This window comes from Macaca fascicularis, chromosome 16 (assembly GCF_037993035.2).
Source record: "Macaca fascicularis isolate 582-1 chromosome 16, T2T-MFA8v1.1".
Classification (NCBI taxonomy): domain Eukaryota; kingdom Metazoa; phylum Chordata; class Mammalia; order Primates; family Cercopithecidae; genus Macaca; species Macaca fascicularis.
Window position 1 is genome coordinate 2,270,101 of NC_088390.1, and position 26,554 is coordinate 2,296,654.

At 44.3% G+C, this 26,554-nt stretch overlaps 1 protein-coding gene across 7 annotated transcripts in view; it reads right to left on the reverse strand.

Annotated features, from left to right (window-relative positions):
• The window catches only part of SMG6 (SMG6 nonsense mediated mRNA decay factor), a 243,592-nt gene that overhangs the window by 86,921 nt on the left and 130,117 nt on the right, over positions 1-26,554 (reverse strand). For 5 of the 7 annotated variants that reach the window (XR_012425114.1, XM_005582468.5, XM_065532246.1 and 2 more), the window contains one exon: positions 26,230-26,431. The exons of the other annotated variants lie outside the window; for them this stretch is intronic. Coding sequence is in view for 4 of the 5 variants with exons in the window: in XM_005582468.5 (XP_005582525.3) it covers positions 26,230-26,431 (202 nt within the window). In the remaining variant the exon portion in view is untranslated. The remainder of the gene's footprint in view (positions 1-26,229; positions 26,432-26,554) is intronic. 7 annotated transcript variants of the gene reach the window in all.

Here is a 26,554-nt window from a genome sequence, read left to right on the forward strand (position 1 = left end):
TAAATATCTGTTAGATTACATAACATACTTACTTTAGATGGGCAGGTGATGGGGCCAATGCATCTACATCCCAAAACAATGCTGAGCAGACTTTGTGACCACTTTCAGGGGAAAAACCAAGTCAGAGACTTGACCCTTGCCCTATTTCAGAGGACGCAACCCCATACTGGGAGATGAACAGATAGGAGTAAGTAGGTCACCTGTGCTCTGTTCCTTTTACCTACCAAAGAAACATACAGCCTTTGGTCTAAGAGAAAAAGACTGTAAATTCGTTCTGCCTTCATGTTTGGTAAAGAATTTCAGTAACAGTGAATTTGATGGCTCAAGATGATAGTGTCTGTTTTTTTTTCTTTTAGACCAACACTCTGCCACCCAGGCTACAGTGCAGTGGTGTGATCTCAGCTCACTGCAACCTTCGCCTCCCACGTTCAAGTGATTCTCGAACTCTTAAGCTCAAGTGATCTGCCCACTTCAGCCTCCCAGGTAGCTAGGACTACAGGCGCATGCTGCCACGCCCGGCTAAGTTTTGTATTTTTTGTAGAAATTGGGTTTCACCATGTTGGCCAGGCTAGTCTTGAACTCCTGGCCTCAAGGGAGCCCTCCACCTCAGCCTCCCAAAATGCTGAGATTACAGGTGTGAGCCACCACGCCTGGCCTAAATTGTATTTTTGTAGAATCTTTACAAAGTGCCTTCATAGAGCTGATCTCCTTTAATTCTCACAACAGCTTTTTGAGCTGGGTAGGGCAGTTAGGGGATTCCTTATTTTACTGAAGAAGATACAGAAGCCCAGAGAGGTTACACGCATATTTCATTTTTGCTTAAAAAAGAAAGAAAATCCAAAAGAAGGTATATATGAGATAGAGTTTTTGTTCATTTGGTTTGGAAAGCTATAGGTTATAGGGGCCAGAATGATGGCTCACATCTGTAATCCCAGCACTTTGGGAGGCTGAGGTGGGTGGATCATTTGAGGTCAGGACTTTGAGACCAGCCTGGCCAACATGGTGAGACCATGTCTCTACCGCCTGAACCTCGGAGGCAGAGGTTACAGTGAGCCAGGATTGCACCACTGCACTCCAGCCTGAGTGACAGAGAAAGACTACGTCTCAAAAAAAGCTATAGGTTATAGGCCACACAAGTAGCTTATAGCAAGTTAGGATCAGAGCCTAGGTGGGCGTAGTGGTGCACACCAGTAGTCTCAGCTACTGGGAAGGCTTGAGCTCAGGAGTTCAAGTCCAGCCTGGGCAACATAATGAGACCCTATCTCTAAAAAAAAAAAAAAAAAAAGAGATCAGAGCCAACATCTGATACCTTAATGCTCAGGCATTCCAAGGCCAATCAACTGAGTAAGGAGAAATTATACATTTAAAATGTACACAACAAATAGGCACACGAAAAGATGTTCGACATCACTAGTCATTAGGAAAAATGTGAAATCAAAACCACAGTGCAATACTACTTCACACTAATACACCGATTAGGATGGCTGTTATTAAAAAACAAAAGTGTTGTGAAAATGTGAAGAAACTGGAACTCTTGTGCACTGTTGGTGAGGATGTAAAATGGCACAGCCGCTGTGGAAAATGTATGATGATTCTTCAAAAAATTAAACGTAGATGACCGGGTACAGTGGCTCGCGCCTTAAATCCCAGCACTTCGGGAGGCTTAGGTGGGTGGATCGCTGGAGCTCAGGAGTTCGAGACCAGCCTGGGCAACATGGTGAAACCCCATCTCTACCAAAAATGCAAAAACTTAGCTGGGTGTGCTGGTGCACGCCTGCGGTCCCAGCTACTCGGGAGGCTGAGGTGGGAGGATCATTTGAGTCCAGGAGGTGGAGGTTACAGTGAGCTGAGAGTGCGCCACTGCTCTCCAGCCTGGGCAAAAGAGTGAGACCCCATCTCAAAAAATAAAATAAAATAAAATAACACAAAATAAAATAATTAAACATAGAGTGACCATAGGGTTCAGCAATTCTACTTTCTACTTCTGGGTATACACCCAAAAGAACTGAAAGCAGGATCTCAAAGAGATATTTGTACATTTGTGTTCACTGTCGCATTATTCACGACAGCCAAAAAGTGGAAGCAACCCAAGTGTCCATTAAGAGGTGAATGGACACACGAAGGGTGGCAGATACACGCAGATGACAGAGTACTATTCAGCATTAAAAAGAAACGAAATTCTGCCACGCGCTACGGCATAGATAAACCGTGAAATCATTATGCTAAGTGAAATAAGCCAATCACAAAAGGACAAATTTTATGATTCCATTTATATGAGGTTCACAGAGTAGTCAAATTTATGGAGAAAAGCTGGGCACTGTGGCTCATACCGGTAATCCCCACACTTTGGGAGACCACAGCGGGCGGATCACTAGAGGCCAGGAGCTCAAGACCAACTTGGACAACATGCCAAAACTCTGTCTCTACTAAAAATACAAAAATTAGCCAGGTGTGGTGGCAGGCGCCTGTAATCCCAGCTACTCAGGAGGTTGAGGCAGGAAAATTGTTTGAACCCGGAAAGCTGAGGTTGCAGTGAGCTGAGATGGCACCACTGCTCTCCAACCTGGGCGGTGGAGTAAGACTCTGTCTCAAAAAAAAAAAAAAAAAAAATTCATAGAGAAAGTAAATAGAATGATGATTGCCGGGGCTGGGGGGAGGGAGGAATGGAGACTTATCATTTTATGGGTACAGTGTTTGAGTTGGTGAAGATGAAAAAGCTCTAGAGATGGTTGGTGGTGATGGCTGCACAACAGTTTGAATGTACTTAATGCCGTAGTACTTAAAAAACTGGTAAAAACAGCTGGGCAAAGTGGGTCACGCCTAAAATCCCAGCACTTTGGGAGGCCGAGGAGAGTGGATCACTTGAAGTTAGGAGTTCAAGACCAGCCTGGCCAACATGGTGAAACCCCGTCTCTACAAAAAATAAAAAATTAGCCAGGCGTGGTGGCGCATGCCTGTAATCCCAGCTACTTGGGAGGCTGAAGCAGGAGAATCACTTGAACCCAGGAGGCAGAGGTTGCAGTGAACAGAGATCACACCACTACACTCCAGCCTGGGTGACAGAGCAAGATTCTGTCTCAAAAAAAGAAAGAAAAAAAAACAGTTAAAATGGTAAATTTTATCTTATGTATATTTTATCACAATTAAAAAAAATAGAATGAGCATTACTTTAAGAATAGGACTAACCTCTCTTCCTAACTCCTCACCCTCCTGCCTCTTCTGGAATTTGACATTTTGCAGCTTCTGGTATTGACAACACAAGGAAGAACAGGTAAAAGCTACCAGTGAACCAAGGGCTGTCCCATGACCCCCATACACCTGGAGCAAAAATTAACCTAGGCAGGGCTTGTAGGCACTCCCTGACATTGTGGTCTCACTGGCAAGGCCAAATATTGTCCTCAGCTCTGTCTGTGTGAGATATGCAGGTAAAGAAAGAAACAACAAAAGACTCCTTCAGTTGTCTTTTTATGGGTTGGGCCCTCCAAGAAAGAGAGCTGGCTCTTAGTCCTAGGAGGCTAAAACTTGCCTTATATCAAAATGTAAGTCAGTGGCAAAGCACCAATTCCAACATTTCAGTTCTAAGTCCACAGGACTTTAACGTTCCCACTGGGAGGATCCTGCTCATGTTTTGTAATCCTAAAAGGCAGAACTGCCTGTTCGTTCATGTTCAGTTTAGCAGGAGGGCTAGAAAGGAGACAGTTTAGATTCTGGAAGAGTGTCTTCTTCTGCCAACTGCATCCAGTCTAGAGCAGGGGTCCCAGCCCCCGGGACTGTGGACCGTGGTACCAGTCCATAGCTTGTTAGGAACTGGGCCACACAGCAGGAAGAGAGTGGTGGAAGGAAGCAGGACCGCCTGAGCTCCACCTCCTGTCAAGTCAGCAGCGGCATCAGATTCTCACAGGAGCGAAGCGCAAACCCTACTGAGAACCACACGTGCAAGGAATCTAGCCTGCATGCTCCTTATGAGAACCTAACTAATGCTGGATGATAGGAAGTGGAACAGTTTCATCCTGAAACCACCCACTGCTAACCCTATCTGTGGAAAAACTGTCTTCAACAAAACCAGTCCCTGGTGCCAAAAGGTTGGGGACCACCAGTCTAGAGTACCAAGGGCCCAAGACCAATGTGTTGAACAGATGCTGTTGGCGCTGTCTACTGTGTTCATCAACATCCCCAAAGAACACAGCTACGCCCCATGTAATCAGGGGCCGCTCACCTCTAGGTGGTTATATCCCCTGGCCCTCGAGGTTATGGAGGTGATCAGATTCAACTCTGATGGCCATCTTGAGATGTTCTTCCTATTACACTTTATATTGCTGTTCCCAGAAGTGAGGCAAAGGCAAATCACAAAAGATCTCTGCCTATACAAAGTATAAGACAAGTTTTTAAAAATCACAAATGAGTATTGGTCAAATTAGGACACTTGATAGTGATATCTTACACCGAGGCTGTGAAATACCCTTTCCCCCAACTCTCAAATCCAGATCTCACTTGAGTGTGATGGATTAAAAAAAAAAAAACACAAGAAAAAAACCCACGTAACCCAGCTGTGACACTTCCTTCCACCTCTACCTGTACATCTGTTTCCTACGGCGTGCTGCTGCCTCAAGTAAGATGGGTGAGGCTTCTGTAGATGCTGGGGAACAAGATGGAACAAAAATGCTTCACACCTGGCTCCCAAATTACAGGAACGCTGGACCGAGGCCAACATAAGCTGGCACAGCACCAGCTGAAATGGACATCAATTAAGAAGCCTGTCATTTTTCAAGACTACAGGGTCTTTTTTCACTCCACAATCTGCACTGCTCCACAAACCAGCCACAGCACCACTAGCAGGGTTTTCCAGATGGGATCATTTCCCTGAGATTCCACATTTGCAGATTTATTGCAGAACTTTTTAACCCATCCCTCCATTTTTAAAGCCTGAAATATTATTCCACATTACAGTTTTATATTCAATTGAATTTATTTGTCTATAGTAAAATCTGTACCTTCATGAACAGAAAAAGTTTTAAGCCTGCCTACAAGTTGCTGCTTTGCTTACAAAAAGACATGCAAATAACTGAGATCCGTGAAGGCTCAGAAATTCTTCTCTGAACACATTGCTCCAACTGGGGTCAGAGGTCAGATAGCCTTGACCAGGCTCCACTGTCCTGGTGACATGGACAGATCTCCAGCACTAAGGCAGGCCTCCTCCGACCATCACACGCAGTGTTAGTGATCCATGTCACATGCATACAAGAAAAAGAAACTCTATGTCTAGTCAGTGGCAAATGCTGTTTAAGAAAAACACTTAACAGGGATCAGCAATTAAGAAGTGACAAGATTCCACACAGTATCTTCTCTTGACTTTTATCCAATGGGGCAGGACATCTTCCCTACACCTACGTGGCTGCCCAGTGGAAAGAATTCCACGCAACACGAAAGAGACCCATGGTGAGTATGTTCTGAGAACTGAATTCCATTGCCTCGGGGGCCTGTCTGCTGCTGCCAATTTGCTTCTCATGGCAGAACATTGTGTATCAGAGCCCTGACTAGGCTCTGCCGATGCTTGTTTGGAAGAGTCCAGCTGGAGATGAAAGGAGTTCTTCAAAGCAGTGACTCCTTGGAGGCTATCACTTTAGAACTGGGGAATGATTACTTATCAAAAAACTACTTCACTCTGGAATAGACCATGGGCAAGAAGCTGGCCTGACCTCTCGGGTATTCTGTTGGAGTCAGCCTAAGCTGGAGAGGCCTTGATGGGTTTGGAGCGATGGCAGGAAGTGAGGAACCCAGTTGAAGGTAAGAGCCCAGAAGCTACATCATAGGCGGGGACAGGAGAAAGAACTGAAAAAAGCTTCAGAAATATGTCTGGACAACTCAGTTTGGCCCACCCCTCATACCCCTCTTTTATTTTAAATAAACAGCTTCAAAAGGGGTGGCCCTCACATCTTTCTGCTGACTAAGGTCTCAATTTCCTTATGTTCCTCTACTAAGAGAGCCTGAAACCTTCAGCATTTAATCAGTCAAAACTTAGTCTCTGAAGTGAAAAAACAAGCCACAGACTGAGAGAAAATATCTGCAATGTATTTGTATCTGACAAACGATTTGCATCCTAGATATATAAAGACCTCTCAAGACTCAGTAAGAAAATAATCCAATTTAACAATAGGCAAAAGATGTGAATAGACGCTTCACCAAAGAAGATACACAGATGACAAATAAACATATGAAAAGATGCTCAACATCATTAGCCATCAGAGAAATGTGAATTAAAGTCACAAGGTACCTATTGCAATTATTTAAAAAAACAAACAAACTGACAGGATCAAGTGCTGATAAGGATGCCAGAACAACAGGAACTGCTCATGCAGTATGGTACAGCCACTTTGTAAAAAACCGTTTGGCAGTTCCTAGCAAAGTTAAACACTCTCTTATATAGACCATCCATTCCATTCCTAAGTATTTATCCAAGAGAAATGAAAACTTAAGTTCATTGAAGAAACGTAAAGACTGATGCACAAATGTTTACAGCTGTTCTATCCATGACCACCAAAAACTACAAATAGCCCAAATGTTCAACTGGCGAATGGATAAACAAATCATAGTGTATGTACACAATGGAATACTACTCTGCAACAAAAAAGGACGTATGATTGATACAGGCAACAACATGCATAAATCTCAAATGCATTATGCTATGTGAAAAGAAGCCAAACTCAAAAGTTCTATATCAAGCTTGTGCAACCCGTGGCCCATGTGGCCCAACACAAATTTATAAACTTTCTTAAAATATTATGAGATGATTTTTGAGGTTTTTTTTTTAGCTTATCAGCTATCGTTAGTGTTAGTGTAGTTTATGTGTGGCCCAAGACAATCCTTCTTCTAATGTGGTCCAGGGAAGCCAAAAGATTGGACACCGCTGCTCTATGTACTGTATGATTTTATTTATATGTCATTCTGGAAAAAGCTAAGTTATAGAGACAGAAAACATCAGAGGTTGTCAGCGACTGGGGATGGGAAGGGAGCTGGTTGCATGAGGGAATTTTTGGGGGTGTTGAAAATGCTCTATATCTTAATTGTAGTGATGGCTACATGAAAGTATGTGTTTCTCAAAACAGTACAACAAAGAGTGAATTTTAACTTATGCAAACCCACCAATCTTGGTTGCTGAAAGTCTCTGTGGGAAAGGGGTAAACTGGTGGAACACTACTCCATGTGGTGACTGGGGATACCTGGGGATGCATACATCTAGAGTGTGATGGGGCTGAGACAGAGCCCACTCTCACCTTGCAATCAGAGACAACAGTATAAGACAGACATAGATTTATGTTGGAATAAAAGGAATTTTATGCCCTTTGTCCTTCAACTTTTTCCTTGTTGTAGAGACAATACAACCTTCTTTAGAGATTAAAAAGGTACAAAATCTCAGCCTGATTTTCCTCCTTCCTTTACCTGTCCTGTTTCATTTAGGCAGAGGTCTTGGTTTCTCCAAAGAGCAAAGTGTATATTCAACCTGAAATCAGAGGCCTAGACTAACTAGAGGCCTGCTGGCCAGAAGGGGTTAATGTGCATAGAACTTAGTAAAAATGAATGCTGAAACTATTTTTAATAATAAACACCTGCCAACCTCTAATTAAAAATTACAGGGACACCATGGTGGCTGTAATCACAGCACTTTGGGAGGCCAAGATGGGTGAACTGCTTGAGCTCAGGACTTCAAGACCAGCGTGGGCAACATGGTGAAATCCCATCTCTACAAAAAAAAAAATATAAAAATTAGCTGGGTGTGGTGGCGTGTACCTGTGGTCCCAGCTACTCAGAAGCTGAGGTGGGAGGATCCCTTGAGCCCAGAAGGTTGAGGCGACAGTGAGCCACTACACTCCAGCATTGGCAACAAAACAAGATGTTGTCTGAAAAAAAACAAAGTATACTCTGAGAAAAAAAAATGTTGTTTTTTTTTTTTTGAGATGGAGTCTCGTTCCATCACCCAGGCTGGATTGCACTGGTGTGATCTCGGCTCACTGCAACCTCCACCTTCCTGGTTCAAGTGATTTTCCTGCCTCAGCACCCCGAGCAGCTGGGATTACTGGAACTACAGGTGTGCGCCACTGTGCCCGGCTAATCTTTGTATTTTTAGTAGAGACAGGGTTTCACCATGTTGGCCAGGCTGGTCTCAAACTCCTGACCTCAGGTGATCTGTCCGCCGCAGCCTCCCAAAGTGCTGGGATTACAGGCGTGAGCCACAGCACCTGAACCAAGAAATCTCTGTCATGTTTTCAGTGGGTAAGGGAAAAAATGTTATCGATGTGAAAATAAAGTTTCTCTTCATGTCATTAACAATAAAATGATGAGGACAGCCACCTCCAAAGATACAGCAGATTAAAGGAAAAGGAAGTCTCTCATAATGAGGTTACATGACCACAGGGAGCAAGTAGGTTCCATGGAAAAAGATGTTTGTTACAGCAGTACCCAGAAAGCTACGAAAGCAGTGAGCTTGAAGAACAGAACATATCCCACTCCTGCCACAGTGTCTGAGCTTCACGCCTCTGCTTCACCACTTAGTCCTTCTAGTACTTCTTGGGTGCTTCGAGAGGAAGGAAATGGTAGAGAGACGCAGCTCTTACCTTCAAAGGGCACAAGCATGTAAGCATATGCACACATACAAATGCAGAGAAAAGGCCTTTTCATTTAAATGGAGGAAGCTGCCATGTCTACCTCTATAAGCAAAAGTATTAATCATCCACCGTCTGGTTTTAATCCACACGCTCCTGATCCCGCATTTGAATGTATTGTTATCAGGGGAAGGAGCATTTCTGCTCAATCTTATTCACCAGCCAAAAACCTGAAAATGTGAAAACCACATTGGTAGAGTACCTTCTTAGGGACCCAGAAAACTGAGCTGAGCTGCTCTTTTATTGTTTTCTTTACCTTTTTTTTTAAAAATGATGAACAAATGTCAATTTCAGGGGCACTGAGATTAGAAAGAGCTCAGGCCGGGTGCTGTGGTTCATGCCTGCAATCCCAGCACTTCGGGAAGCTGAGGTGGGCAGATCATTTGAGGTCAGGAGTTTGAGACCATCCTGGGCAACATAATGAAACTCTGTCACTACTAAAAATACAAACAAATTAGCTGGGTGTGGTCAGTGGGTGCCTGTAAACCCAGCTACTCCGGAGGCTGAGGCAGGAGAGTTGCCTGAACCCGGGAGGTGGAGGATGAAGTGAGCTGAGATTGCACCACTGCACTCCACCCTGGGTGACAGAAAGACTCCCTCTTAAAAAAAAAAATAAGAGCTCAAATTATAGGTCCTTCTATCTTGGAGTGACACAATCCTCATGGAAATTAGCACCTTTTCTTCTGTATTTCCCAAAGAGATCCAACCACACACAACCTGACTGACATCAGCCTGTCAGATGCAAAACTGGGCACCCAGGTGAATCCCTTAATGAGCATTTACAAATGAAATGGCAAGCCCAAACAGCAAGCCTTTCCCTCCTCTTTTTTTTTTTTTTTTTTTTTTTTTGAGACAGGGTCTTGCTGTGTCACCCAGGCTAGAATGCAGTGGCACGATTACCGCTCACTGTAGCCTCGACCTTTCACGCTCAAGCAATCCTCCCACCTCAGCCTCCAAGCAGCTGGGACTACAAGCATGCACCACTATGCCTGGATAATTTTTATTTTATTTTATTTTATTTTATTTTTTGAGACGGAGTCTCGCTCTGTCGCCCAGACTGGGGTGCAGTGGCTGGATCTCAGCTCACTGCAAGCTCCGCCTCCTGGGTTTACGCCATTCTCCTGCCTCAGCCTCCCGAGTAGCTGGGACTACAGGCGCCTGCCACCTCGCCTGGCTAGTTTTTTTTTTTTGTATTTTTTAGTAGAGACGGGGTTTCACCGTGTTAGCCAGGATGGTCTCGATCTCCTGACCTCGTGATCTGCCCGTCTCGGCCTCCCAAAGTGCTGGGATTACAGGCTTCAGCCACCGCGCCCGGCCAATTTTTATTTTTTTTGTGGTGACAAAGCCTCACTATGTTGCCCAGGTTAGTCTCGAACTTCTGGGCTCAAGCGATCCTCCCGCTTTAGCTTCCCAAAGTGCTGGGATTACAGGCGTGGTGTCACCAGGTGGGTCTCCATTCTTCTAGTTCATGCTTTGCTAACAGTAAGAGGAAGGTTTAAAAAAGTGTGTATGCATCTAAGCACGTTTCTTCCACTGCTTGTGCTGGAGACCCTCCCCCTCCGAAGGCTTAACCTAAAAAGGGTCCCAAAGCCCCTATGTGGGCTGAAGTACCTTCTTCAAAGCCATTAGTCACCAACCTTGCAGTCTTACTCCAGACTGCTCAAGGGGCCACCCATGACACAAAAACTCTGGCAAGATTAGGGGCCAGCAAGAGCAGAAGAAACCGCAATATGCCTGAGACTCCCAGGAGAACAATGACTAGTGCTGGTAGGGAACAGACTGACAGACAAAGCAGACAGACTCTAACCAGGCCTCACACTGTTTTCGATGCAACACAAATGTTTTCCATTAAAAGTTCCCTGTCCCACAAACACTCATACATGCAGCTATGAAATCCACATACTTAACTTCTGCTTTTCTGGCACACTGACCCAACTACCTCTCCTGTTTCTCTGGAAGAGAGCAAAGATGAGGATAAACAGATTTTGGTACCCCTATCACAAAGGTAAGTGGAAGAGAATCAAAATCAAAAGCATGCTTACTAAGTACCCCAACATGAGTGTGCCTGCGCAAGCCAAAGGGAAGAAGGCAGAAAGCAAGGACTTTCCTTTGCCAAAACCAATCCTGTCTAGTTTTGGATCTTCCTATTTGGCTCTTATGCTTTCAGCTTAAAGTCAGGCTTTATTTTGTAGTAAAGTCTGCAAATGATCTTCATCAGGAGGTGTTGGTCACCAGTAAAAGCAAAACAGGCAAAAACCTCAGACTCATTACAAAGTCTGTAAAATTCTAGTAGTAAGAAATCAGGGAATGCTGGCTGATTTGTAACCTGTATTTCAAATGCTTAGAACCAGCTGAGTATTGTACTGGCGACAAGAAGCTGAACTAGAAATCCCTAAACCGTCAGCAAGCTCTCCTCCCACCACCAGTAGAACCAGGCCCAGGTGCATTTCTAACCAAAGTCACAGAAGCGGGACACATAAATGTTTGAGTAATTCCTTAAACGAAAGAAATCACAAATAAGAATTCAAGGGAGTAATAAAAAGGAGTGAACATTGAAAAGAAGGGAAGAAGTTAATTTTTTAAATGGCATGTGAGAAATAAAAAGGAAATCCCCTATTCAGGCAGCTCTGGAGTTCCCTAATTGCACAAGAGCTAAGGACACCCCCCGCCGAACATGTATGCCTTGTTAAGCAATTGCTCAACCTACACCCATTGTGCAATTTCAACCTTCCAAAGTTTTTTGCTGCACATATGCAAACCACGTTTTCCTCTGCATTCTAGAATTAAGAACAGTTTATCATTCTTCTCTTCACTTTAGAGAGGGGTGTATGCATGAGCCAAAAAAAAAAAAAAAAGTATTGCTAGATAAGCATTCACTACAAATGAGGTTTTATATTATTTCATCTGGTTATTTCTGAGTTTACTGGTAGTTAAGAAACACTTGAATTCACTCTTAGGCAGCTAAAGTTTCATTTTTCCTGTCACCAACAATAATGATACCACGAAAAATAGCCTACGAAAACATCAAACCTTCAAAAGCCTTTGTCCTAAATGATAGCAATTCTGGAATATTTGAAGCAGTTAAAAGTAGAAGTCCCTACTGTGTAGTTAAAATTCCACTGGAAGGCCAAGTGCCATGGCTCATGCCTGTAATTCCAGCACTTTGGGAGGCGAAGGCAGGTAGATCGCTGGAGATCAGGAGTTGAGACCAGTCTGGGTAACATGTCGAAACCATGGCTCTACAAAAACTACAAAAATTAGCCAGGTGTGGTGGCGTGCACCTGTAGTCCCAGTTACTTGGGAGGCTCAGGTGGAAGGATCCCTTGGGCAACAGAGCAAGACCCTGTCTCACAAAAAGAAAAAAAAAAGTCTGCTGTTCAAGACTACGTTTAAAAAAAAAAAAAGGCAAACCAGTCACAGACCATGAGAAATATTCACAGGATGTATATCCAACAAGTATTTGTGCCCAGAATATGGACTCTTATAACTCAGTAAGAAAACACCCCAATGTTTAAAAATGGCCAACAGATTAGACTATTTCCCAAATGAGGATATAAGAATTGTCAGTAAACTCATAAAAAGATGCTCATCATTACTCAGGAAAATGACTATTAAAACTATGGCCAGGGACAGTGGCTCACGCCTGTAATCCCAGCACTTTGGGAGGCTGAGGTGGGTGGATCATTTGAGGTCAGAAGTTTGAGACCAGGCTGGCGAACGTGGTGAAACCCTGTCTCTGCTAAAAATACGAAAGAAATTAGCTGGATGTGGTGGCACACTACAGCTGTAATCCCAGCTACTTGAGAGGCTGAGGTAGGATAACTGCTTTAACCCAGAAGACGGAGGCTGCAGTGAGCTGAGATCGCACCACTGCACTCCAGCATTGGTGACAGTAAGACTGTCTCAAAAAACAAACAAAAAACCCTCGAAAACATAAAACCGAAATGAGATACTACTTCACGCTTACTAGCACAGCTAAAACTATAAAGATTAGAAATACCAAGTGTTGGCAAGAATGTGAAGCAACTAGAACTAGAATGCTCATACATTGCTAGTGGGAGCATAAAAGGGTGCAATCACTTCAGAAAAGTTTGGCAGCTTCTTTTAAAGTTACGTATATACTTATATGACTAAGCAATTCTACTCCTGGATATTTATCCAAGAGAAATGAAAACATACGACCACAAAAAGACCTGTACATAAATGTTCACAGCATCTTTTTCATAACCCCTCCAAAATAAAAAGAGCCAAAATATCTATCAACAAGTGAATGGATAAACTGTGATATATCCATATAATGGAATATTACTCATCAATAAACGACTGAAAAAATATAATGCACAATATGGGTGAAACTCAGACGTTATGCTGAGTGACAAAACAAAGACATAAGTATATACTATATGATTCTATGTATATGAAATTTTATAACAGGCAAATCTAATCTATAGAGAATAATTACATCAGTAGTTGCCTGGGGCAGGGAGTAGGACGGGGGATAGAGGCACTCGGGAACATTGTGTGAAGGAGGAAATATTCTATAACTTGATTGAAGTGGCCCTTACACAGAATATATACACATTCTGTATCTTGCCATGGGTATATATACACCCATATTCAAACGTATACATTTCATTGTATGTAAATACACATTAGTAAAAGTTGATTTATAAAAGTAAAGGTATTAACTATAAATTTATTTTTATTTTAATTCTTTTGAGACAGAGTTTCACTCTGTTGCCCGGGCTGGAGTGTAGTGGTGCAATCTTGGCTCACTGCAGCCTCCACCTCCCGGGTTCAAGTGGTTCTTATGCCTCAGCCTCCCGAGTAGCTGGGATTACAGGGTGCACCACCACACCTGGCTAATTTTTGTATTTTTAGTAGAGACAGGGTTTCACCATGTTGCCAGGGCTAGTCTCGAACACCTGACCTCTGGTGATCTGCCTGCCTCAGCCTCCCAAAGTGCTGGGATTACAGGTGTGAGCCACCACACCTGGCCTTAAATTGTTTTGAATATCTAAAATTATGGGCTGGGTGCAGTGGCTCATGCCTGTAATCTCAGCATCTCAGCACTTTAGGAAGCCGAGGCAGGAGGATCACCTAAGCCCAGGAGTTCAAGGCCAGCCCAGGCAACACAGTGGGACCCCGTTTCCACAAAAAATTGAAAAATTAGCCAGGTGTGATGGCGTGCGCCTATAGTCCCCAGCTACTCAAGGGACTGAGGTGGGAGGATTGTTTGAGCCCAGGAAGTCAAGGCTGCAGTGAGCCATGATCGTATCACTGCCCTCCATCTTGGGCAACAGGGCAAGACCCTGTCTCAAAAACATAAATAAAATAAAAGTAAATACAATTATGAAGTAAAAATATATATTCTTTTACATATGAGATTATATTAGTAAAGAAAACTAAAAAGAGTAAGTACCCAGGCTGAAGTTTAAATCAATGTTTACATTCTTCTAACCAATTTGAATTTTATATTTATTATAATTTATTATTATATTATTATATTAAATTTATATAATTTTATATTTATTAAGACTTGAGACAAAGGTTGTAGGTATGTATGTAGGTAGTTAGGAAGGCTAGGCAGGCAGGCATGCTCACATAACTGATCCTCGTTTTTTTTTCTGAGATGGAGTTTTGCTCTGGTTGCCCAGGCTGGAGTGCAGTGGTGTGATCTCAGCTCACCAAGGCAACCTCTGCCTCCTGGATTTAAGCAATTCTGCCTCAGCCTCACGAGTAGCTGGGATTACAGGAATGCGCCACCAAGCCCGGCTATTTTGTACTTTTAGTAGAGATAGGGTTTCATCATGCTGGCCAGGCTGATCTCGAACTCCCGACCTCGGGTTGATCTGCCTGCCTTGGCCTCCCAAAGTGTTGGGATTACAGGCATGAGCCACCACGCCCAGCCTTTTTTTTGAGACAGAATCTCACACTGTCACCCGGGCTGGAGTGCAGTGGCGTGATCTCGGCTCACTAGTCTTCAGGTTTTTACATACCAGTCATCATCATCAGTCAGTGTTCATTTATAAGCAATCTTGCCTCCAAAGTTTGGAGTCTCTGGTCCTTAGATGTTGCACTGCCACTACTCTCATATTTTTGCCCTTGAACACACCTCCTAAATGATGTAGATAAGACTACGTATCTTTAGTACCACTCAGAGCACTCTGAAGTCTCAAGGATTTGTCTTTAAAAAAAAAAAAAATCATATTCTCACTTCAAAGACTCAAATTCTAGACTTTGAATCCAGGGCATTCCAAGATTTGAAGAATATTCAATCCAGAGGGAAAGATGTGGTAAATTCGGTCTGAGCATTCTATTCCACTCATATGAACTTTTCCTTCTTTGTTTATCCTCGGGAACTATTCTAAGTCGCTTTAGATATCTATGAAATAATAGAGAGGGAGGTCTAAGAAGGAGAAACTATCTCAAAGGGTAAGAACAAAAGACTTACGTGTAAGGCTGCCTGAGATGGCATCGTTTACAAAACAGATAAGTCATTAACTTCCTATAAAATGTCTAATGATTAAGGACTAAACAAATATTATAATATATTCATACAATATTGTGCAGCTCTTAAATTCATGTTATAGGTAAACATGGAAATATATGCTTACTGCTAAGTAAACAAAGTATATTACAAAACAAGACATACAGTTTGATTCTATTTCAGTTAAAAAGCAAAAATCGGCCAGGCATGCTGGCTCACGCCTGTAATCCCAGCACTTTGGGAGGCCGAGGCGGTTGGATCACGAGATCAGGAGATCGAGACCATCCTGGTTAACATGGTGAAACCCCGTCTCTACTAAAAACACAAAAAAATTAGCCAGGCATTGGTGGCAGGCGCCTATAGTCCCAGCTACTCGGGAGGCTGAGGCAGGAGAATGGTGCAAACCCGGGAGGCAGAGCTTGCAGTGAGCCCAGATTGCGCCACTGCACTCCAGCCTGGGCAACAGAGTGAGATTCAGTTTCAAAAAAGAAAACAAAAAAAAAAAAAAAGAAAAAGGCAAAAATCAGTGCTTGACGTGGTGGTTTGCACCTGCAATCCCAGTTATTCAGGAAACTGAGGCGGGAGTATTGCTTGAAGCCAGGAGTTCAAGACCAGCCTGGGAACACAGCTGAGATCCTGTCTCTAATAAATAAACAAATAAGCAAAAAATTTCACTTATATCCAGTCATCCATCTACCTATCATCCATCCTTCTAGGTTGGAACATATGGAGCAACATGGAACAAGAAACAGTAGTTATCTCTGGGTAGCGGATCAAGAAAATCTTTTCTTTTCCATATTGCTAATCATGATTTTCTCTCTCTCTCTCTCTCTCTCTTTTTTTTTTTTGAGAAAGGGTCTCCCTTTGTGGTCCAGGCTGGAGTGCAGTGGTGTAATCTAGGCTCAGTACAACCTCTGCCTCCTTGGCTCAAGTGATCCTCCCACCTCAGCCTCTCAAGTAGCTGGGACTACAGATGCACACCACCACACCTGACTGATTTTTTTATTTTTTATAGAGACAAGGTCTCATTATATTGCCCAGGCTGGTCTTAAACTCCTGGGCTCAAGTGATCCTCCTACCTCAGCCTCCCAAAGTACTGGGATTACAGGTGTGAACCAACATGCCTGGCTGCTAACACTGATTTTTTTAAAAATATTTCTAAGTGAACATTTATTTTATAATACAAAGATTATTTTATTTACTTTTTAGACAGGGTCTTGCTCTGTCACTCAGGCTGGAATGCAGATGTATGATCATAGCTCACAACCTTGACCTCCTGGGCTCAAGTGATCCACCCACCTCAATCTCTCAAGTAGCTAGGACCACAGGCGTAGGCCACCAAGCCCAGCTGATTTTTTAAATTTTTAGTAGAGATGCTGTGTTGCCCAGGCTGATCTCGAACTCCTGGACTCAAGTGATCCTTCCACCTTGGCCTCCCAAAGTGCTGTGATTACAGGTGTTAGCCTCCGTGCCAGGCACCAAACCTTCATTTTGTTTGATTCTGGTATGTAGATATGGGATTGATTTTTGTACAATGACTTTATATCCAGCAACTTTGCTACATTTACTTATTATTAGAATAATTCTAATAATTTATCCTTTTTGGGGATTTTCTAAATGTATCATGTTATTATCTACAAATAAAAACAGGTTTATTTTTTCCCTTCCAAGAGTCTTATTAATACTTCATTTTTTTTTTTTCATGTCTTACTGTACTGACTAGGCCCAACACAGACTGAATGGAAATGGTAACTCATTGCCCTTATCTTATTCTGTTTCTTGAGCTGCTTGCTTGGTGGTTATGCAGTTGCTTACTCTGTGAGAAGACTGAGGCGGGCAGATCACTTGAGGTCAGGAGTTTGAGACCAGCCTGGCCAACAGGGTGAAACCCCATCTCTACTAAAAATACAAAAATTAACTGGGTGTGGTGGCAGGTGCTTGTGGTCCCAGCTACTCAAGAAGCTGAGGCAGGAGAATCGCTTGAACCCAGGAGACAGAGGTTGCAGTGAGCCGAGATCACACTACTGCACTCCAGTCTGGGTGACAGAGAAAAACTCTGTCTCAGAAAACGACGACAACATGACAGGGTGAAACCCTATTGTACTAAAAGTACAAAAATACAAAAACTTAGCCAGAGCCGGGCACAGTGGCTCACACCTGTAATCCCAGCACTTTGGGAGGCTGAGGTGGAGGTGGGTGAATCACTTGAGGTCAGGAGTTCAAGACCAGCCTGGCCAACATGGTGAAACCCCATCTCTACTAAAAATACAAAAATTAGCTGGGCATGGTGGCAGGTGCTTGTACTCCCAGCTACTCAAGAGGCTGAGGCAGGAGAATCGCTTAAATCCAGGAGATGGAGGTTGCAATGAGCCGAGATCACGCTACTGCACTCCAGCCTGGGAGACAGAGCAAAACTCTGTCTCAGAAAACAACAACAACAATGACAACAACAACAAAACTTAGCTGGCCGTGGTGGCATGCACTTGTAATCCCAGCTATTAGGGAGCCTGAGGCAGGATCATCACTCGAACCCAGGAGGCAGAGGTTGCAGTGTGCTGAGATCATGCCACTGCACTCCAGCCTGAGTGACAGAGGAAGAGAGTGAGACTCCCCATCTCAAAGAAAAACAAACAAACAAACAAAAAACCCAGCCGGGCGCAGTGGTTCATGCCTGTAATCCCAGCACTTTGGGAGGCTGAGGTGGGTGGATCACGTGAGGTCAGGAGTTTGAGATCAGCCTGGCTAACATGGCAAAACCCCATCTCTACTAAAAACACAAAAATTAGCCGGGCGTGAAGACACGTGCCTGTAGTCCCAGCAACTCTGGAGGCTGAGGCAGGAGAATCACTTGAACCCGGGAGGCAGAGGTTGCAGTGAGCCAAGACTGAGCCACTGCACTCCAGCCTGGATGACAGAGCGAAACTCTATCTCAAAAAAAGAAAACAAAAACAAAAACAAAAACACCTTAATGACATCTGCAAAAGTCTTTTTGTCACGTAAGGTAACACGTAGCAGGTTTCAGAGAGAGAAGACACAAACCTCTTTGGGGAGGGGCATTACTTTGCCTACCACAAAGGGTGAGGACAGCTCATGAGGCAGACGCAGACCACCACTTGGAAGCTTTCTCACTGCTATAAATCAGTACCACTCGCAATGATACAGCAGTTCAGAGAGGTCTAAGGCAAATTCCCACACTAAACGGAAAGTGGCCCCATGACAGAATTTCTTCTTCACATGGTAGGCCAAAGCTCCAAGAAGGTGACAGGACGTTGCAATATCATTTATATGAAAGAGACTGGAAAAAAAACCTGAAAACTAGACATGAGCGACTAGCTCTGATATAGTAGCTCCACTGTATACAGAACAGAAAATGTAGAAAATAAATTCATTTATCGACATTGCACACCACTTGGTCCCCTTCCCACTCCCTTGAGGTTAATGACTTGCTAATACAGGTTATTCTTTATCCAAAATGCCTGGGACCACAAGTGTTTCAGATTTTGGAATATTTGCATTTTATACTTACTGGTCGAGCATCCCTAATTGGAAAATCTGAAATCAAGCTTTGGATTTTAGAGTCTTTTGTATTTCAGATTTTTGGACTAGGGATATTCAATGTGTACAAACTCTATACTTGAGCGAGGGCTTTCAACTATTACCTGTGGGCACACTCTGGGAGGCCAAGGCGGGAGGGTCGCTTGAGCTCAGGAGTTTGAGACCAGCCTGGGCAACACAGTGAGGTCTTGTCTCTAATAAAAAAGTAAAAACAATTAGCCAGGGGAGGTGACGGGCACCTGTAGTCCCAGCTACTCAGGAGGCTGAGGCAGGAGGGTCGCTTGAACCCAGGAGGTCGAGACTGCAACGAGCTATGATCACACCACTGCATTCCATCCTGGGTGACAGACTGAGACCTTGTCTCAAAAACAGAAACAAAATGGCCAGGTGCGGTGGCTCACGCCTGTAATCCCAGCACTTTGGGAGGCCCAGGCGGGCGGATCACGAGGTCAGGAGATCAAGATCATCCCGGCTAACACAGTGAAACCCCATCCCTACTAAAAATACAAAAAATTAGCCGGGCGAGGTGGCGGGTGCCTGTAGTCCCCGCTACTCGGGAGGCTGAGGCAGGAGAATGGTGTGAATCCGGGAGGCGGAGCTTGCAGTGAGCCGAGACTGCGCCACTGCACTCCAGTCTGGGCCATCTCAAAAAAAAAAAAACCAAAAATTAACGGGGCGTGGGGGCGGGCGCCTGTAGTCCCAGCTACTCGGGAGGCTGAGGTAGGAGAATCACTTAAACCTGTTAGGTGGAGGATGCAGTGAGCCGGGGTCATGCTACTGCACTACAGCTTGGGAGACAGAGTCAGACTCCACCTCCAAGAAAAAAAAAATACTGTAGACAAAGAAGGTATCCAGTGAGAATCTACCTAATCTGTTTGAAGCAAGTGTATCTTTCTTTGTTCAAACAAATGTAAGTGACAAGCATCAAGCTGTAGAAACTAAAGCTGAGGTCCAAGAAAACAATCTGTCCCTCAGGCTGGAGTATGGTGGCACAATCACAGCTCACTGCAGCCTAGACTGCCAGGACTGAAGCAATTCTTCCACCTCAGCCTCCTGATTAGCTGGAACTACAGGTGTAATATCATCAACCCTGGCTAATTTTTATATTTTCTGTAGGGACAAGTTTTTGCCATGTTTCCCAGGCTGGTCTCAAACTCCTGGGCTCAAGTGATCTGTCTGCCTTGGCTTCCCAAAGTGCTGGGATGACAGGCATGGGCCACTGCTCCCGACCTTCAACCGAATTCTTCAAATTATAGACTCTGTGAAGTATGTTAAAAGAAGAATGAGAAAGCAAAGACAGATATAACGGGACTGAGGCTGGGCATGGTGGCTCATGCCGGTAATCCCAGCACTCTGGGAGGCTGAGGCCGGCAGATCACCTTGAGGTCAGGAGTTTGAGACCAAACTGGCCAACACGGCAAAACCCTGTCTCTACTAAAAACACAAAAAAATTACCCACGTGTGGCAGCACACGCCCCTGTAATCCCAGCTATTCGGGGGGCTGAGGCAAGAGAATCACTTGAACCTGGGAGGCGGAGGGGGTGCAGTAAGCTGAGATCACACCACTGTATTCCAGCCTGGGTGACAGAGTGGGACTCCGTCTCAAAAAAAAAAAAAAAGATATAAAGGGACTGACTGACTAAAAGACAGGCAAAAAATAAAGGTTGTCAGATACAATGTAAGAGAACAAATAATGCAACAGCAGACTTAAAACCTGAACTAGAAGTAGTAAAGAGTAGAATCAATGCTATAAAAATATATAAAGAGGACAAACTTGAGAAACCTTCCCAGAATGCAGAAGAAAAGCAAAAACCGCCGGGCGCGGTGGCTCAAGCCTGTAATCCCAGCACTTTGGGAGGCCGAGACGGGCGGATCACGAGGTCGGGAGATCGAGACCATCCTGGCTAACACAGTGAAACCCCGTCTCTACTAAAAAAATACAAAAAACTAGCCGGGCGAGGTGGTGGGCACCTGTAGTCCCAGCTACTCAGGAGGCTGAGGCAGGAGAATGGCGTGAACCCGGGAGGCGGAGCTTGCAGTGAGCTGAGATCCGGCCACTGCACTCCAGCCTGGGCGACAGAGCGAGACTCCGTCTCAAAAAAAAAAAAAAAAAAAAAAAAAAGAAAAGCAAAAACCGATTAAAGTGATGACAGAAAAAGTGACATATAGGACAAAGAATGGAGATCTAACACAACAGTAGAGCAGAAATTACTGAAGAAAAGAATGGAACAAAGAGAGTATTTGCACTCAGAGGCATATAAGGTGAAAACTTTTCTGGTTCAAAGACACAATGAAAACATTAATGCCAAATCAGTGCTCTTGAAGCAATGCCTTCACTTGGATACTACCAGCTCAACAAAACTCAAGAACTCCTCAAATTCACTGATGCTGCCATTCACATCTTCACACATGGCACAGACTCTCTCTCAAACTAGGAAGACAGTTGCCTTACGTGTCTGGGTCTCCCAGGCGGTGTTGGCAATACGTGTTTAGTAAATATCTGCAGAATAAGCATCAAGGCAGGACCAAACATGAGACTAATCTCGACCAGTAATAAAACTGCTCACACTGCTGCCACAGACGAGCACCTGAGATATGTTTTACGTTTCCTAGTAATGAACCCTAGAAGCTGGAGGAAATGTTTATATTTTTCAAATTTCTTTTTTATTTTTTTCAGACGGGGTCTCGTTCTGAGACCCAGGCTGGAGTGCAGTGGCACAATCATAATGAGCCTCGAACCCCTGCACTTAAAAAATTCTCCCGCCCCAGGCTCCTGAATAGCTGGGCCTACAAGTGCTTGCCACCACACCTGGCTATTTTTAAACTTGTGTATTTAAACTTGTTTAAAACAGGGCCTCACTATGTCACCCAGGTTGGTTTAGAGATCCTGACCTCAAGTGCTCCTCCCACTTTGGCCTTCCAGAATATTGGGATTACTGGTGTGAGCCACCATGCCTGGCCCTTTTGCAGATTTTTCTTTTTTTTTTTTTAATTTTTATTTATATATTTTTTGAGACAGAGTCTCGCTCTGTCACCCAGGCTGGTGTGCAGTGGCACAATCTCAGCTCACTGCAACTCCGCCTCCTGGGCTCAAGCAATTCTCATGCCTCAGCCTCCCGAGTAGCTGGGATTACAGGTACCCACCACCATGCCTGGCTAATTTAGTAGAGACGGGGTTTCACTGTGTTGGCCAGGCTGGTCTCAAACTCCTAGCCTCAAGTGATCTGCCCACCTCAGCCTCCCAAAGTGTTGGGATTACAGGCGTGAGCCACCACGCTAGGTCCCCTTTTGCAGATTTCTAAAAGGTCAAGAGTTCCAAAGATTCCCTGACACATCCACGCTAATCTCCTAGGTTGGCCACGGAGATGAACCACATGAGCTTATCCATCATTCTTTTCTCTTGAGCTTTAGTATCCTCTTTTACAAAATTTGAAGGGGGTGGCTCACGCCTACAATCCCACCACTTGAGGAGGCTGAGGCAGGAGGATCACTGGAGCCTAGGAGTTCGAGATCAATCAGCCTGGGCAAGATGGTGAGGTCCCGTCTCCAAAAAAAAAAAAAAAAAGTTTTGTTTTTTTTTTTTAAATTTTTTTTTTTGAGATGGAGTCTTGCTCTGCCACCCAAGCTGGAGTGCAGTGGGATAAACTTGGCTCACTGCAACCTCCGCTTCCTGGGTTCAAGCAATTCTCCTGTCTCAGCCTCCCAAGTAGCTGGGATTACATGGTCCACCACCACACCTGGCTAATTTTTGTATTTTTAGTAGAGAAAGGGTTTCACAATGTTGGCCAGGCTGGTCTCAAACTCCTGACCTCGTGCTCCACCTGCCTTGGCCTCCCAAAGTGCTGGGATTACAGGCGTGAGCACCACGCCTGGTCAAAACTTTTTTTTTTTTTTTTTTTTTTAAATCAGCCAGGCATGGTGGCACATGCCTGTAGTCCCAGCTACTCAAAAAAAATTTAGCTCATCATGGTGGTGCGCCTGTAATCCCAGTTACCTGGGAGCCTGAGGCAACAGAATTGCTTGAACCTGGGAGACAGAGGTCCCACCAGGGCGGGAGGACTGCTTGTGCGCAGGAATCTGAGGTGGCAGTGAGTTATGATAATGCCACTGACTCCAGCCTGGGTGACAAAGTAAGACCCATCTCTTAAAAAAAAAAAAGGGGTAATAATACTTCCATGGCAGGCTTATTTAGAGAACTTAATGAAATACTGTACAGAAGTACCTAGCTCAGGAACTGATACATGATAGATACTCAGGAGACGTGATTTTCCCCTGCCGTGGATGGGGAACAATAAAGCAGAGTACCACTTTATATGATTATATTATGTGGCCAGGGAAGCTCTCTTTACCAAGGTGACAGAAGGGAGTGTGAGAGGCACACAGCCGAGTACAGCGTGTTCCCAGTTAAGAAAAGAGCAGCTGTGAAGACCCTTAGGCACGAGTGCTTGGTTTGTTTGAGGAACAACAAGGATGTCAGTGTGACTAGAGCACACTGGGTTGAAGGACAGCAGGAGGACCTGAGGTCAGAGAGCTTGGGAGTGGGATGGAGGTGGGGTTAGATCTAATGGAGGGCACTGTAGGCCCCTGTTAAAACTTTGGCCTCTACTCTAAGTGATAAGAGCAATCATCAGAAGGTTTTGAACTAAGAAATGACACGATTTTACTGATATTTTAAAAACAGACTGAAGAGTAGAAGGGGAAAGGAACCAGAGCAACCAGTCAGAAGGCATTTCAGCGAACTGAACCGGGGTGCAGTGGGAAGAGAGAATTGTACCTGTACGTGTTTTGAAGGTAAAGAAGACATTAACTGCCAGTGGATTAGATATGGAAGTGTGAGAAAGAAGTGCCAAGAATAACCCCAAGCATTTTGACATGAGCAGCCCAAAAATCAAAGCTGCCATTTACCAAGATGTGAAAGGGTAAAGGAAGACCAGGATGGTGGGTAGCGGGTGGGGCAGGATTCAGGAGTTTGGATTTGGACATGTCAGATTTGACATACCTGTTTCACAGTCCCTGAAGTGGAGACCTACCTTAGTCTCACTGAGCCGCAACTGCCGCCTAGGTAGCCTGTGGATCACTACATTCTCACTGAGCCGCAACTGCCGCCTAGGTAGCCTGTGGATCACTACATAGGCTGAGGGCTGGTGTGCTGGCTGTGTGCTCTCCTCGAGCCAGAACACATACGTGGTATCTGACACTAGAGCTAGGAGAGCTGATGTAGATGGGGCGTGGGAAGAGTCTGAAGCTGGTTAGTACTCTTCTACTCGGCACCTGTCCCACACTAAAAGACAGCTTCAATAGCCAACTCCCAAAAGCATCCTCTGGAATCAAGACCACCTTGTGATCACAAAAGAAGAGTATGAGGATCCTCCGGCCCAAGCCACATCATCCAGCCTCTCTTCTAACTGAACATCTCCCACACGTACAAAACAACTTGTTAGCTGTCCGCAGCCTCACGTACTACAAATCCCCATTATCTGCCCATTCTGAGACTAGAACAGCAGAATTTCACTCTAAGTTTTTGTTGGAAAGGCATAAAATAAGTATTCCTCTTGGGAAAGAAGGGTTCTCTGATTCCCAAGATACAGTAGCCATTAAATGCATCCAAAGAATATGAGTTTTTGATATATCAATGTCCAGAACCTTAATCTACTTACAGCAATTTAACCAAAGGGAATATATGCTCAACTTCTGCTACAAGAAACTGATTCACTGTTTATAACTGTAAAAAAATTGGGAACATTCTCTTGATTCAATAAAGCAAAGATGGGTTAAAGAAATCTTGGAATATAAAAGAATTCTGGGTAACTATAAAAAATGATTCCATATAAGAATATATTAAAAACATGAGGAAAAAAGCAGATTACAAATAGTATATACAGCTGGGCACGTTAGCTCACACCTATAATCCTAGCACTCTGGGAGGCTGAGGCAGGTAAATCGCTTGAGCTCAGGAGTTAGAGACCAGCCTGGCAACATGGTGAACCCCATCTCTATTCAAAAATACAAGTATTAGCTAGGTATGGAGGTGGGTGCCTGCAGTCCTAGCTATGCGGGAGGCTGAGGTAGGAGGACTGCTTGAGCCTGGGAGGCGGAGGTTGCAGCGAGCTGAGATTGTGCCACCACACTCCAGCCTGGGCAACAGAGTGAGACCCTATCTAAAAAAAAAAAAAGAAAGAAAAACAAATAGTATATATTAATATTAATATAACCTCCAGTTTTACTGAAAAGAGTGTGTGTGTGTGTATACTAGAAATTAAATATGATTATATATGATCGCAAAATAACTGCTCTTACTTCTGGGTAGAAAGAAGGATTACGGATAATTTTTCTTCTTTTTATTTGCGTGTGTTTTCCAAATTTCCTACGGTGAACAAATACTCTTTTATACTAAAAACAGTCTGTTTGTTTGTTTGTTTGTTTTTAGAGACAGGCTTCTCATGTTGCCTGGGATGGTCTCAAACTCCTGGGCTCAAGCGATCCTCCCGTCTCCGCCTCTCAAAGTGCTGGGATGAAAGGTGTGAGCCACTGCAACAGGCCAAGACTTTATATTCTATATAAAGCCTCTCATATTTGTGGTTCATGTTTGGAACTTTTACTTTTTTTTTTTTTTTTTTAACATCTCCCTATGTCCCTAGTATATACTTCATCTAGGTCAAAAGACTTTCTCCTGAGAAGACATTTGCGGAACCTCCCTGAAGGCCTGTCCCTCAAGGGACGTGATGCTCACTGCTCTGCAGAGAAGTCAGTCACAGGGTCTTCCTGCCTCCACACAGCACTTCGCTCCCGAGCTCGGTGGCTACTATGTCCCTAGCCTAGTAACTGTTATTACACGTGGGAAAGGTGAGGCCGACTGGACTGCCCTACTCTTTACCTGGCTGAAAACCCAACTGTTAAGCAGAGACTAAGAGCTCCACAGTCCCCATCAGCAACAGGGAATCGGCTTTGTTTTCTATAAACAGACAGGCAAGAAAAACGTTCAGGTTAAAACACAGTCCTCAGAGGAAGGAAAATAGAAACCAGGCAGCGGGGAATGCTTCATATTCCTACAAGTTTTTTTTCTAAGTGAACACATGGTGTCTGCTTCTCTCTAGTCACCTATTTATCACTCTCCTCCTTAGAGAAGGGAAAAAGCCCTGGCTGTTTTCCTAGTGCAGAGTTTTGTGGTGGGGCGGGCGGGGGGGGGAGGAAGGGGGGAGAAAGGAGGGTGCTTTGAGCATGATGCAAACCATTTGGAGCTGAGTGAGAGCACTGCCAACACAAGCTGCACTATTTAAACAAGTGAGGAAATGATCGTATATACAACATGCCAGCGAGCACACACACACACCAAAGGAAGTCGAGAGGGCTTTTTTTTTTCAGGACACAGAGCTGGATGTCAGCGGCTAAAAGGTCGATATTTTCCCTTAACACCCTTCTCAATGACTTAATCATGTTCCATTTGCACAGAAAACTTCCCAAGAATAAAAAAGTCTGGAGAATTAAGAGGAGGGGCAAATGGGGAGGGATGTTTGGCCTGGGGCTGACCTTATCCGAGGTTTTCTCCACGTAGCAGGGGTCCTGAGGGGCAGCCAGCAAGGGGACAAAGCCCGAGAGAAGCCGATCCTCTTCCAGGATAAGAAGGGTGAGGTCATCATCCGGGTCCTTGTACAGTGGCACCTCAGACTGATTCACTGCAGTCAGTATGTTACAGAAATCAGCCAGCGTCGACCACACATCCACAGCAACACTGTGAGAAATAAGGTAAGAAAAGAGCAGCTCTAAAGAGGAGCCAGTAAAAAAAAGAATTCTCAGTACTTGCGAGTAGGGAAGTACTTGCAGCAAATGTTGTCTAGGCTGGCATCTGCCAGGA